General features: G+C 38.2%; 1 protein-coding gene across 3 annotated transcripts in view; it reads right to left on the bottom strand.

The window, feature by feature from the left end:
• Positions 1–13,171, bottom strand: part of CPLANE1 (ciliogenesis and planar polarity effector complex subunit 1) — a 202,807-nt gene that overhangs the window by 10,100 nt on the left and 179,536 nt on the right. For all 3 annotated transcript variants that reach the window (XM_057495732.1, XM_057495735.1, XM_057495738.1), the window contains 2 exons: positions 695–753; positions 74–241 (listed from right to left, as the gene is read on the bottom strand). In XM_057495732.1, the coding sequence (XP_057351715.1) occupies positions 74–241; positions 695–753 (227 nt within the window). The remainder of the gene's footprint in view (positions 1–73; positions 242–694; positions 754–13,171) is intronic.

Below are 13,171 nucleotides of genomic sequence, written 5' to 3'. Positions count from 1 at the left end.
TCATAAAAGTACTATGTTGCTTCTTATCACAGCTGACATTATCTTGCAAAACAATATGCAAACTTTGTCTTACCCTCTTGGAGGAAGTGGGCAGTGTTGTCTGGAAATCGGAGAAGTTCTGGGTTTGTTAGGCAGTGGTTTCCATGCAGGTGCTGGTAGTTGTACTGACTCAGATAACAGTTCATTCATCAGACTGTATGCTTGTGAGATTCGACGACGATAGTGGTCAGAGAGTACTAATCTTTAGACAAAGAATTAAACATGTAATAAAAGGATCATTTTCAGTTCATATTCCGAGAGATCATAATGTTTGAAGACCACCTAGCATTTGTTTTTTCAATGCTTTCCAAGTGCAATTCAAATTTCAGATTTCTGAAAACCATTAGGCAGTATTATTAAACCTGCAGTTATGGCATTTGGGGTATTTGTACAATGCACATATAGTCTGGATTAGGGAGAGAGGGGCCAGTAGAAATAAGTCATGAAAATTGAATGGAATAAATAATATTTGAAAGCAAATTCCTAAAAAGGTAAGTGGAGTCTCATTGTTTTCTTGCAATTTTCTCCCATAATTTTATGTTTATTGCCAAAAAAAAGGAATACTGTGAAAACTAGAATTCCTAAGGCATTTATTTATGCTTTGGATGAGCAGCTGGAGAGAATATTCTGCTCAGGGTATAGCTACCAAACTCACCTGTCTTTTTCATGCTTCATCTTTTGTCTGAGCCTAATTTCCCTTGAAGTCAAGTAAAACTGCACAAGAAATATCCAGTTAGTTCATTATTGCTCAATTCAAATAATTAAACCATGATGGCCCATTGAAAACATGAACATTCCACTAGTCAGTTTTAACAGGAAGTTAAAACAATCTTGCTATTTAGGAAACAGTGCAAAATTCTGTCATATTTGATGAGCTTCCTACTCCAGACCAAAACATGAAAATGTTAAATTAAAGCATCATGTAATTAAAATAAAATCCAGTTTAATAAGTGGAATGGAAAAGCTATTTTAGTAGCTAAATAAATGTATTTACTCAAAAGGAGAGAAGCTTATTAGCTGCATTTTAAAAAGGAAAATAACATTTTAAGTATGGAGACATCTCTACTTCATATTCAGTCTTGGGGTGAATCCCACTAACCAGAAATTTGGTTCACAAAGCAGAAAAAATAAAAATAAATAAAACCATCATTTTGATATTAAAAAAATTTTTTAATTAAAGTGTCACTGATATACAATCTTATGATGATTTCAAATATACAACATACCAGTTCAACATTCACCCATACTATCAAGCCCTCATCCCCATCCAGTGCAGTCACTGTCCATCAACATAGTAAGAAGTTACAAAATCATTAAATGTATTCTCTGTGCCGTCCTACCATCCCCATGAACAACCTGCACTGACTGCGAATTGTTGTACCTCTTATCCCCTTTTCCCTCCCACAGCATCCTCCCGAACTCCACCCCATTGATAACCACTAGTCCCCTCACAGTGTTTATGAGTCTACTGCTATTTTGTTTCTTCTTTTTTCTTTTGTTTTTATACTCCACAAATAAGTGAAATCATTTGGTATTTGTCTTTCTCCATCTGGCTTATTTCTCTGAGCATAATACCCTCTAGATCCATCCATGTTGTTGCAAATGGGAGACTATCTTTTCTTTTTAGGGCTTAATAATACTCCATTGTGTGTATGTATCACATTTTCTTTATCCATTCGTCTACTGATGGACACTTAGGTTCCTTCCGTATCTTGGCTATTGTAAATTGTACAGCAATAAACATACAGGTGATTATGTCTTTCCAAATCAAGTACCTTGTTTTCTTCAGGAAAATTCCAAGGACTGGGTCAAATAGTATTTCTATTTTTAGTTTTTTAAGGAACCTCCATATACCTTTCCACAATGGTTGCACCAATTTACATTCCTACAGTGTAGGAGGGTTCCCATTTCTCAGCATCCTCGCCATCATTTGTAGTCTCTTGTCTTTTGGATAGTGGCCATCCTAACTGGTGTGAGGTGATCTCATCATGGTTTTGATTTGCATTTCCCTGATGATTAGCGATGTAGAGCAACTTTTCATGCGTCTGTTAGCCATCTGTATTTTTTCATTGGAGAAGTGTCTGTTCTGATCCTTGGCCCATTTTTTTATTGGGTTATTTTCTTTTTTGGGTATTGAGGCATGTGAGTGCTTTATATATTTTGCATGTTAACCCCTTATCAGATAAGTCATATATGAATATATTCTCCTATACTGTAGGATGCCTTTTTGTTCTGCTCATGGTGTCCTTTGCTGTACAGATGCTTTTTTGTTTGATGTAGTCTCACTTGTTTATTTTTTATTTTGTTTCCTTTGCCTGAGGAGATGGGTTCAGGAAAAAGTTCCTCATGTTTATATTGAGATTTTTGCCTATATTTTCTTCTAAGAGTTTTATGGTTTCATACCTTACATTCAGGTCTTTGATCCATTTCTAGTTTACTTTGTGTATGGAGTTAGACAACAATCCAGTTTCATCCTCTTACATCTAGTTATTTAGTTTCCCAGCACCAGCTGTTGAAGAGGCTGTCTTTTCCCCATTGTATATTAATGGTACCTTTATCATGTATTAATTTGCCATATATGTGTGGGTTTAAATATGGGCTCTCTGTTCTGTTCATCTATGTGTGTCTTCTTTTGCCAGTACCACACTGTTTTGATTACTGTGACTTTATAGTAGAGATTGAAGTTAGGGACCATAATCCCCCCAGCTTTGTTTTACCACAGGATTACTTTGGCTATTCGGGGTATTTTGTGGTTCCATTCTAATTTTAGAACAATTTGTTCTACTTCATTGAAGAATGCTGTTGGAATTTTGATAGGGATTGCGTTGAATCTGTAGATTTCTTTAGGCAGGATGGCCGTTATCCATGAGCATGGAATGTTTTTCCATTTATTGGTATCATCTTAATTTTTCTCTCATGAATGTCTCGTAGTTCTCAGGGTATAGGTCTTTCACCTCTTTGGTTACGTTTATTCCTAGGTATTTTATTCTTTTTGATGTAATTGTGAATAGAATCGTTTTCCTGATTTCTCTTTCTGCTAGATCATTGTTAGTGTATACGAATGCAACAGATTTCTGTGTAGTAATTTTGTATCCTGCAACTTTGCTGAATTCAGATATTAGATCTAGGAGTGGATTCCTTAGGGATTTTTATTTACAATATCATGTCATCTGCAAACAGTGACAGTTTAACTTCTTCCTTGCCAATCTGAATGCCTTTTATTTCTTTGTGTTGTCTGATTGCTGTAGCTAGGACCTCCAGTACTATGTTGAATACAAGTGGGGAGACTGGGCATGCTTGTCTTGTTCCCAATCTTAGGGGATAAGCTTTCAGCTTCTCGCTGTTAAGTATAATGTTGGCTGTGGGTTTATCATAGATGGCCTTTATTATGTTGAGGTACTTGCCCTCTATACCCATTTTGTTCAGAGTTTTTATCATGAATGGATGTTGAATTTTGTCAAATGCTTTTTCAGCATCTATGGAGATGATCATGTGGTTTTTTTCCTCCTTTTTGTTGATGTGGTGGATGATGTTGATGGACTTTCGAATGTTGTATCATCATTGCATCCCTGGGATGAATCCCAATTAACCATGATGTGTGATCCTCTTGATGTGTTTTTGAATTCAGTTTGCTAATATTTTGTTGAGTTGTTTTCTTTTTTTGTGGTGTCTTTGCCTGGTTTTGGTATTAGAGTGATGATGACTTCATACAATGAGCATTGGACATATTACCTCCTCTTCTATTTTCTGGAAAACTTTAAGGAGAATGGATATTATATTTTCTCTAAATGTCTGAAAAAATTCAGTGGTGCATCCATCTGGTACAGGGGTTTTGTTCTTGGGTAGTTTTTTGATTACTGATTCAATTTCATTGCTGGTAATTGGTCTGTTTAGATTTTCTGTTTCTTCCTGGGTAAGTCTTGGAAGGTTGGATTTTTCTAGAAAGTTGTCCATTTCTTCTAGGTTTTCCAGTTTGTTAGCATATAGATTTTCATAGTGTTCTCTAATAATTCTTTGTATTTCTGTGGTGTACATCGTGATTTTTCCTTTATCATTTCTGATTCCATTTATGTGTGTAGATCCTCTTTTTTTCTTAATAAGTCTGGCTAAGGGTTTATCTATTTTGTTTATTTTCTCAAAGAAACAGCTCTTAGTTTCATTAATTTTTTCTATTGTTTTATTCTTCTCAGTTTTATTTATTTCTTCTCTGATCTTTATTATGTCCCTCCTTCTGGTGATGTTGGGCCTCATTTGTTCTTCTTTTACCAGTTTCAATAATTGTGAATTTTGACTATTCATTTGGGATTGTTCTTCCTTCTTTAAATAGGCCTCGATTGCTATATACTTTCCTCTTAGAACTGCCTTCACTGTTCCCAGAGAAGTTGGTGCATTGTGCTGTTGTTTTAATTTGCCTCCATTTATTGCTTGATATCTGTTTGAATTTGATCATTGGCCCACTGATTATATAGGAGCATGTTGTTAAGCCTCCATTTATTTTTAAGCCTTTTTCTTTTCTTTGTACAATTTATTTCTAGTTTTATACCTTTGTGATCTGAGAAGGTGGTTGGTACAATTTGAATCTTTTTGAATTCACTAAGGGTCTTTCTGTGGCCTACTAGCAAGTGCTCTATTCTCAAAAATGTTCCATGTGCACTTGAGAAGAATGGGTATCCTGCTGCTTTTGGGTGGAGTGTTCTGTAGATGTCTGTTAGGTCCATCTGTTCTAATGTGTTGTTCAGTGCCTCTTTGTCCTTACTTATTTTCTCTCTGTTTGATCTGTCCTTTGCAGTGAATGGTGTGTTGAAGTCTCCTAAAATGAATGCATTGCATTCTATTTCCCTCTTTAATTCTGTTAGTACGTGTTTCACATATGTAGGTGCTACTGTGTCCAGTACATAGATACTTATAATGGTTATATCATCTTGTTGGATTGACCCCTATATCATCAGGTAATGTCCTTCTTTGCCTCATGTTACTTTCCTTGTTTTGGAATTTATTTTGTCTGATACAAATACTGCAACTCCTGCTTTCTTCTCCCTTTAGTTTGCATGAAATATCTTTTTTCCATCCCTTCACTTTTAGTCTGTGTCTCTCTTTGGTTTTGAAGTGAGTTTCCTGTAGGTGGCATATAGATGGGTCTTGCTTTTTTATCCATTCTATTGCTCTGTGTCTTTTGATTGGTGAATTCAGTTCATTTACATTTACGGTGATTATTGATGAATATATACTTATTCCCATTGCAGGCTTTGGATTTGTGGTTACCAAAGGTTCAATGGCAGCTTCTTTACTATCTAACTGTCTAACTTAACTCATTTATTATGCTCTTTTAAACACAATCTGATGATTCTTTATTTCTCTCCCTTCTTTTTCTTCCACCTCCACCCTCCACTCTTTATATGTTTGGTGTTTTATTCTGTACTCTTTGTATTTCCCTTGACTGATTTTGTGGATAGCTGGTTTTCTTTTGCCTTCCTATTAGTATTTGAATGGTCTACTTCCTTTTCCATGGTTTTATTTTCCTTAGTGACAGCTATTTAGACTTAGGAACACTTCCATCTAGAGCAGTCCCTTCAAAATACATAGTAGAGATGGTTTGTGGGAGGTAAATTCCCTCAACTTTTGTTTATCTGGGAATTGTTTAATCACTCCTCCAAATTTAAATGATAATCTTTCCAGTTAACATATTCTTGGTTCAAGGCCCTTCTGTTTCATTGCATTGAATATATCATGCAATTCCCTTCTGGCCTGTAAGGTTTTTGCTGAGAAGTCTGATGATATCCTGATGGGTTTTCCTTTGTACTTGATCTTTTTTCTCCCTCTGGTTGCTTTTAATACTCTGTCCTTGAAAGATGGCAGCATGGGAGGTGACACAGAGGCTTTCTCCTAAAACCGCACAAAGCACAAAAATATAACTAATACGACTAATCCTGAAAGAGCAACAGGAAAGATGTCTGCACCAAACTGAATACACCTGGAGAAAAGAATAAACCTCATGGAACAGGGTAATGTACCAAAGCCGTGGCCCTAGTGGGACCCAAGCCTTTCCCCCACCCCAGATCTCCTAAAGAGAAATGCAGCAGGGAAGGACTGGAGGCCTGGGACTGCTGAACACCTAACTCTGAAGATCTGCTCTGGGAGCAAAAACCTACATTTCATGGTGACTTCATGATACTCTTGTGATTAGGGGGTTGGAAAGCTAAGACAGGCAGAATACCTGGGGAGCCGGAGACTCCAGCCATTTGTGGAAAGCAGGGATCCATATTCAGCTTCTCTGGGACAAAAGAAAGGCGGGCAGTCTGAGAGATTTCCTAACAGCAAGAAAGCTGTTAATGGGGCAAGGATTGCACAGAGCTTACTGCTCAGGAGAAAGAACAGGTAGACAAAATTGTCCAGGTGTACACTGCCCAGGAGGTTGGGAACTTTCTCGATCTTCAGGCACTCCAGCTCTCTGGCTGGCTACACAGATTGAAGGACCCCCTGCATGATACGCAGCCTACTATGCCTTTCTCCCTACCAGCCCCACCTGGCTCGCAAACTGGCAAACCCTAACCTGGTGATAGGCCAGCCAGAGGGAGGCCCCATCTACAGGAACCACAAATGCAAAGCATAGAGGCTTATACCTGTGAGCTCAGTCCACTGGTTCTGGCACTGGAGGCAGTGATAGCAGCAGGGAAGCAGGACACAGCTCTTTCCACCCCCCAGGCACCAATATTGCTCCCCAGCAACCCCAGACATTTCTGCAAGGGCTGGTCTGGTCCAGAGAGTAGATCTTCTGGGCACTAGAGGGCGCCATATACAACTATGAAATGCCAAAGGAACCTGGATCAAAGTAAAATTATGAATACAACATCTGAGAAAGATTCAAATGATACTGACCTCATGAAGCTTCCTGAAAGGGACTTCAAAAGAAAAATAATTATGCTCATGGAGGTAAAGAAAAATATTCCAAGAACTCAGGAATGAATTCTGGTCAGAGATCCAATTATGAAGAGACACAATGGAGGGTATTAAAAGCACTTACAGTCACAGAGGATGAATGAAATAGAAATAAGAGAAGGCAAATACAAAGAAGCTGAGGCACAGAGAGAAAAAAGGATCTCTAAGAATGAAAGAATATTGAGAGAACTGTGTGACCAATCCAAATGGAACAATATTCGCATTACACAGGTACCAGAAGAAGAGAGAGACAAAGGGAATAGAAAGTGTCTTTGAGGAGGTAATTGGTGAAAACTTCCACAATCTGGGGAAGGAGATAGTCTCCCAGGCTGTGGAGGTGCACAGATCTCCCAACACAAGGGACCAACATAAAACAACAACAACACATATAGTAACTAAAATGACAAAGATTAAGGATAAGGACAGACTATTAAAAGGAGCCAGAGAGAGAAATAAGATCACATACAAAGGAAAGCCCATCAGGCTATCATCAAACTTCTCAGCAGAAACCTTACAGGCCAGAAGGGAGTGTCATGATGTATTTAATGCAATGAAGCAGAAGGGCCTTGAACCAAGAATATGTTACCCAGCAAGATTATCATTTAAATTTGAAGGAGGGATTAAACAATTTCCACATAAGCAAAAGCTGAGAGAATTTACCTCCCACAAACCATCTCTACACTGTATTTTGGAGGCACTGCTCTAGGTGGAAGTGTTCCTAAGGTTTAATAGCTGACACCAGAGGTAATAAAACCACAGTAAAGAAAGTAGAACAGTTAATTGCTAAGCAAATGCAAAATTAAATCAACTATCCCATAAGTCAATCAAGGGATAGACAAAGAGTACAGAATATAATACCTAATATATAAAGAATGGAAGAGGAATAAAAAGGGAAAAAAAGAACCTTTAGATTGTGTTTGTAATACCATATTAAGTAAGTTAAGTTAGACTCTTAGATAGTAAGGAAGTTAACCTTGAAACTTTGGTAACCACGAATCTAAAGCCTGCAATGGCAGTAAGTACATACCTTTCAATAATCACCCTAAATATAAATGGACTGAAAGCACCAATCAAAAGACAAAGACTCATTGAATGGATTAAAAAACAAGACCAATCTATATGCTGCATACAAGAGACTCACTTTAAACCCAAAGACATACACAGACTAAAAGGGCAGGGATAGAAAAGATATTTCATGCATCTAATAGGGAGAAAAAAGCAGGACTTGCAGTACTTTTATCAGACATAACAGACTTCAAAACAAAGAAAGTAACAAGAGACAAAGAAGGACATTACATAATGATAAAGAGATCAATCCAACAAGAAGATATAGCCACTATAAATATCTATGTGCCCAACACTGGAGCACCTACAGACGTGAAATAAATACTAAAAGAATTAAAAGGGAAAAAAGAATGCAATGCTTTCATTCTAGGAGACTTCACCACTGCACTCATGCCAAAGGAGAGATCAACCAGACAGAAAATAAGTAAGGACACAGAGGCACTGAACAACACATTGGAAAAGATGGACCTAACAGACATCTACAGAACTCTACACCCAAAAGCAGCAGACTACACATTCTTCTCAAGTGCACATGGAACATTTTCAAGAATAGATCATATACTAGGCCATAAAAAGAGCCTCAGTAAATTTTAAAAGATTCAAATTGTACCAACCAGCTTCTCAGACCACAAAGGTATGAAACTGGAAATAAAGTATGCAAAGAAAATGAAAGGGCCCACAAACACATGGAGGCTACATAACATACTCCTAAATAACCAATGGATCAATGACCAAATAAAAACAGAGATCAAGTAATATACGCAGAGAAATGACAACAGTAATTCAACACCACAAAATCTATGGGATGCAGTGAAGGCCGTGCTAAGAGCAAAGTATATTGCAATACAGGCCTACTTCAGGAAAGAAGAACAATCCCAGATGAACACTCTAAATTCACAATTAAGTAAACTAGAAAAAGAAGAATGAGGACCAAATTCAGTAGAAGGAGGGATATAATAAAGATTAGAGAAAAAATAAATAAAATCAAGAAGAATAAAACAATAGAAAGGATCAATGAAAGCAAGAACTGGTTCTTCAAGAAAATAATCAAAATAGATTAACTACTAGCCAGACATTTCAAGAAAAAAGAGAGTCTACACACATAAACAGAATCAGAAATGAGAAAGGAAAAATCACTATGGACACCAGAAATACAAAGAATTATTAGAGAACACTATTAAAATTATATGCCAACAAACTAAATAACCTAGAAGAAATACGCAACTTTCTAGAAAAATACAACCTTCCAAGGCGGACGCAGAAAGGAACAGAAAATCAGAACAAACAAGCTACCAGCAACGAAATTCAACTGATAATCAAAAAACTATCTAATAACAAAACCCCTGGACCAGATGGCTTCACTGCTGAATTTTATCAAACATTTAGTGAAGTCCTAATACCCATTCTCCTTAAAGTTTTCCAAAGAATAGAAGAAGGAATACTTCCAAATTCACTCTATGAGGCCAGCATAACTCTAATACCAAAACTAGGCAGACACCACAAAAAAAGAAAATTGCAGACCAATATCCGTGGTGAACATAGATGCAAAAATAATCAACAAAATATTAGCAAACCAAATTAAAAAATACATCACAAAGATCATCCATCATTATCAAGTAGGATTTATTCCAGGGATGCAAGGATGGTACAACATTTGAAAATCCATCAACATCATCCACCACATCAACAAAAAGAAGGACAAAAACCACAAGATCATCTCCATAGATGCTGAAAAAGCATTTGACGAATTCAACATCCATTCATGATAAAAGCTCAACAAAATTGGCATAGAGGGCAAGTACCACAATATAATAAAGGCCATATATGGCAAACCCACAGCTAGCATTATACTTAACAGCGAGAAGCTGAAAGCTTTTCCTTTAAGATAGGAAACAAGACAAAGATGCCCACTCTCCCCACTTCTTTTCAACATAGTTCTGGGGGTCCTAGCCACAGCAATCTGGCAACAGAAAGAAATACAAGGCATCCAGATTGGCAAGGAAGAAGTTAAACTGTCACTGTTTGCAGATGACATGATATTCTAAATAAAAAACCCTAAGAATCCACTCCTAGATCTAATATCTGAATTCAGCAAAGTTGCAGGATACAAAATTAATACACAGAAATCCATTGCATTCATATACACTAATGATGAACTAGGACAAAGGGAAATCAGGAAAACAATTCCATTCACAGATGCATCAAAAAGAATAAAATACCTAGGAATAAACCTAACCAAGGAAGTGAAAGACCTATACTCTGAAAACTACAAGACACTCATGAGAGAAATTAAAGAAGATACCAATAAATGGAAACACATCCCATGCTCATGGATAGGAAAAATTAATATTGTCAAAATGACCATCTTGCCTAAAGCAGTCCATAGATTCAATGCAATTCCTATTAAAATACCAACAGCATTCTTCAATGAACTAGACCAAATCATTCTAAAATTAATAGGGAACCACAAGAGCCCCCAAACAGACAAAGCAATCCTGAGAAAGAAGAATAAAGCTGGGGGGATTATGATCTGGGCTTCAAGCTCTACTACAAATCCACAGTAATCAAGAAAATTTGGTACTGGCACAAGAACAGACCCATAGACCAATGGAACAGACTAGAGAGCCCTGATATAAACCCAACCATATATGCTCAATTTATATATGATAAAGGAGCCATGGACATACAATGGGGAAATGACAACCTCTTCAGCAGCTAGTGTTGGCAAAACTGGACAGCTACATGCAAGGGAATGAAACTGGTTTATTGTTTAACCCCATACACAAAAGTAATCTCAAAATGCGTCAAAGACATGAATGTAAGTCATGAAAACATAAAACTCTTAGAAGACAACATAGGCAAAAGTCTCCTGAATATAAGCATGAGCAACTTCTTCCTGCACGCATCTCCTCGAGTAAGGGAAACAAAAGTAAAAATGAACACATGGGACTACATCAAACTAAAAGGTTTCTATACAGCAAAGGACACCATCAACAGAACAAAAAGGCATCCTATAGTATGGGAGAATATATTTGTAAATGACATATCCAACAAGGGTTTAACATCTAAAATATATAAAGAACTCACTCCTCAACACCCAAAAAGCAAATAACCCAATTAAGAAATTGGCAGAGGATATGAACAGACAATTCTCAATAGATGAAATTCAGATGGTCAACACACACATGAAAAGATGCTCCACATCACTAATCATCAGAGAAATGCAAATTAAAACCAGAATGAGGTATCACCTCACACCAGTAAGAATGGCCAGCATTAAAAATACTAAGAACAACAAACGATGGTGAGGATGCGGAGAAAGGGGAACCCTCCTACACTGCTGGTGGGAAAGTAAGCTTGTTCAAACACTGTGGAAAGCAATATGGAGGTTCCTCAAAACACTGAAAATAGAAATAACATTTGACCCAGGAATTCCATTCCTAGGAATTTATCCTAAGGGAGCCCAGTTTGAAAAAGACAGATGCACCCCTATGTTTATTGCAGCACTATTTACAATAGCCAAGAAATGGAAGCAACCTAAGTGTCCATCAGTAGATGGATGGATAAAGAAGATGTAGTACATATACACAGTGGAATAATATTCAGCCATAAGAAACAAATCCTATGATTTGCAACAACATGGATGGAGCTGGAGGATATTTTGCACAGTAAAATAAGCCAGGCGGAGAAAGACATGTGCCAAATGATTTCCTTCATTTGTGGAATATAACATCAAAGCAAAACTGAAGGAACAGAAACAGCAGCAGATTCACAGGCTCCAGAAAGGGACTAGTGGTTTACCAAAAGGTAGGAGTGTGGGAGGGTGGGTGGGATCATGGGGGTACACATTGTGTGGGGGTCACGGGGAAGACAGTGTAGCACAGGGAAGGCAAACAGTGAATTTGTGGTATCTTACTACTCTAATGGACAGTGACTGCATTGGGGTATGGGTGGGGACCTGATAATGTGGGTAAATGTAGTAACCACATTGTTTTCTCATGTGAAACCTTCATAAGAGTGTATATCAATAATACCTTAATAAAATTTTTTCAAAAAATACTGTCCTTCTCTCTGATCTTTGCCTTTTCAATTATTAGATGTCTTTGTGTTGTCCTCCTTGAGTCCCTTGTGTTGGGAGATCTGTGGACTTCCATGTTCTGAGAGACTATTTCCTTTCCCAGCTTAGGAAAGTCTTCAGCAATTATTTCTTCAAAGACACTTTCTATCCCTTTTTCTCTCTCTTCTTCTTCTGGTAGCCCATCATGCGAATATTGTTCCTTTTGGATTGCTCACACAGTTTTCTTAATATTCTTGCATTCCTAGAGATCCTTTTATCTCTTTCTGCCTCATCTTCTTTGTATTCCTGTTCTCTGATTTCTATTCCATTAATAGTCTCTTCCACCTCATCCAGTCTGCTCTTAAATCCTTCCATTGTTTGTTTCATTTGTTATCTCCCTCCTGAATTCATCCCTTAGCTCTTGAGTTTCTCTGTAGCTCCATCAGCATGCTTATGGCTTTTATTTTGAATTCTTTTTGAGGAAGATTGGTTATTTCAGGCTCAGCAAGCCCTCTCTCCGGTGCTTGAGGTATTTTGGACTGAACAAAGTTCTTCTGCCTTTTCATGGTGATGGGAGTGGTCGCCAGCAAGTGGCACGTGTGTCAGCTGGGAGAACAAAGTCCCTTCCTGCTTGCCGGCCACCTTACCTGTCTTGGCTGTCTGTGCTGGTTAACCGCAAAAGACAGCAGCCTCTGGGTTAATCCCCTGAGCTTCCGTCAGTGAGGCGGCCCTCGGGATGGCCTAGGGCTCTGGTGAGGGTCGCAAGCCAGCAACACATGTCCTGCCATGAGAACAGAGCCCTTTGTGCTTCTTGGACTCTGTGCCCATCTCTGCTGTATGCACCAGTCCAGCACATGCAGGGAGCAGCCTCTGGGTAATCCTCTGAGTTGCCATGGGCGGGGCAGCCCTCGGGGCGACCTAGGACACTGGCAGAGCTTGCAGGTGAACAGTGCGTGTTCTGCCATGAGAACAAAGCCCCCTTTGTGTTTTCTGGACTCTGCCCCTGTCTCCACTGTCTGTGCAGGTCAACCACGCACAGGGAGCAGCCTCTGGGTTAATCCCCTTAGCTGCTGT

This window comes from Manis pentadactyla, chromosome 2 (assembly GCF_030020395.1).
Source record: "Manis pentadactyla isolate mManPen7 chromosome 2, mManPen7.hap1, whole genome shotgun sequence".
NCBI classification, from domain to species: domain Eukaryota; kingdom Metazoa; phylum Chordata; class Mammalia; order Pholidota; family Manidae; genus Manis; species Manis pentadactyla.
Note: the sequence above shows the minus strand (reverse complement) of the source record. Positions and strands in the feature narration are given on the sequence as shown.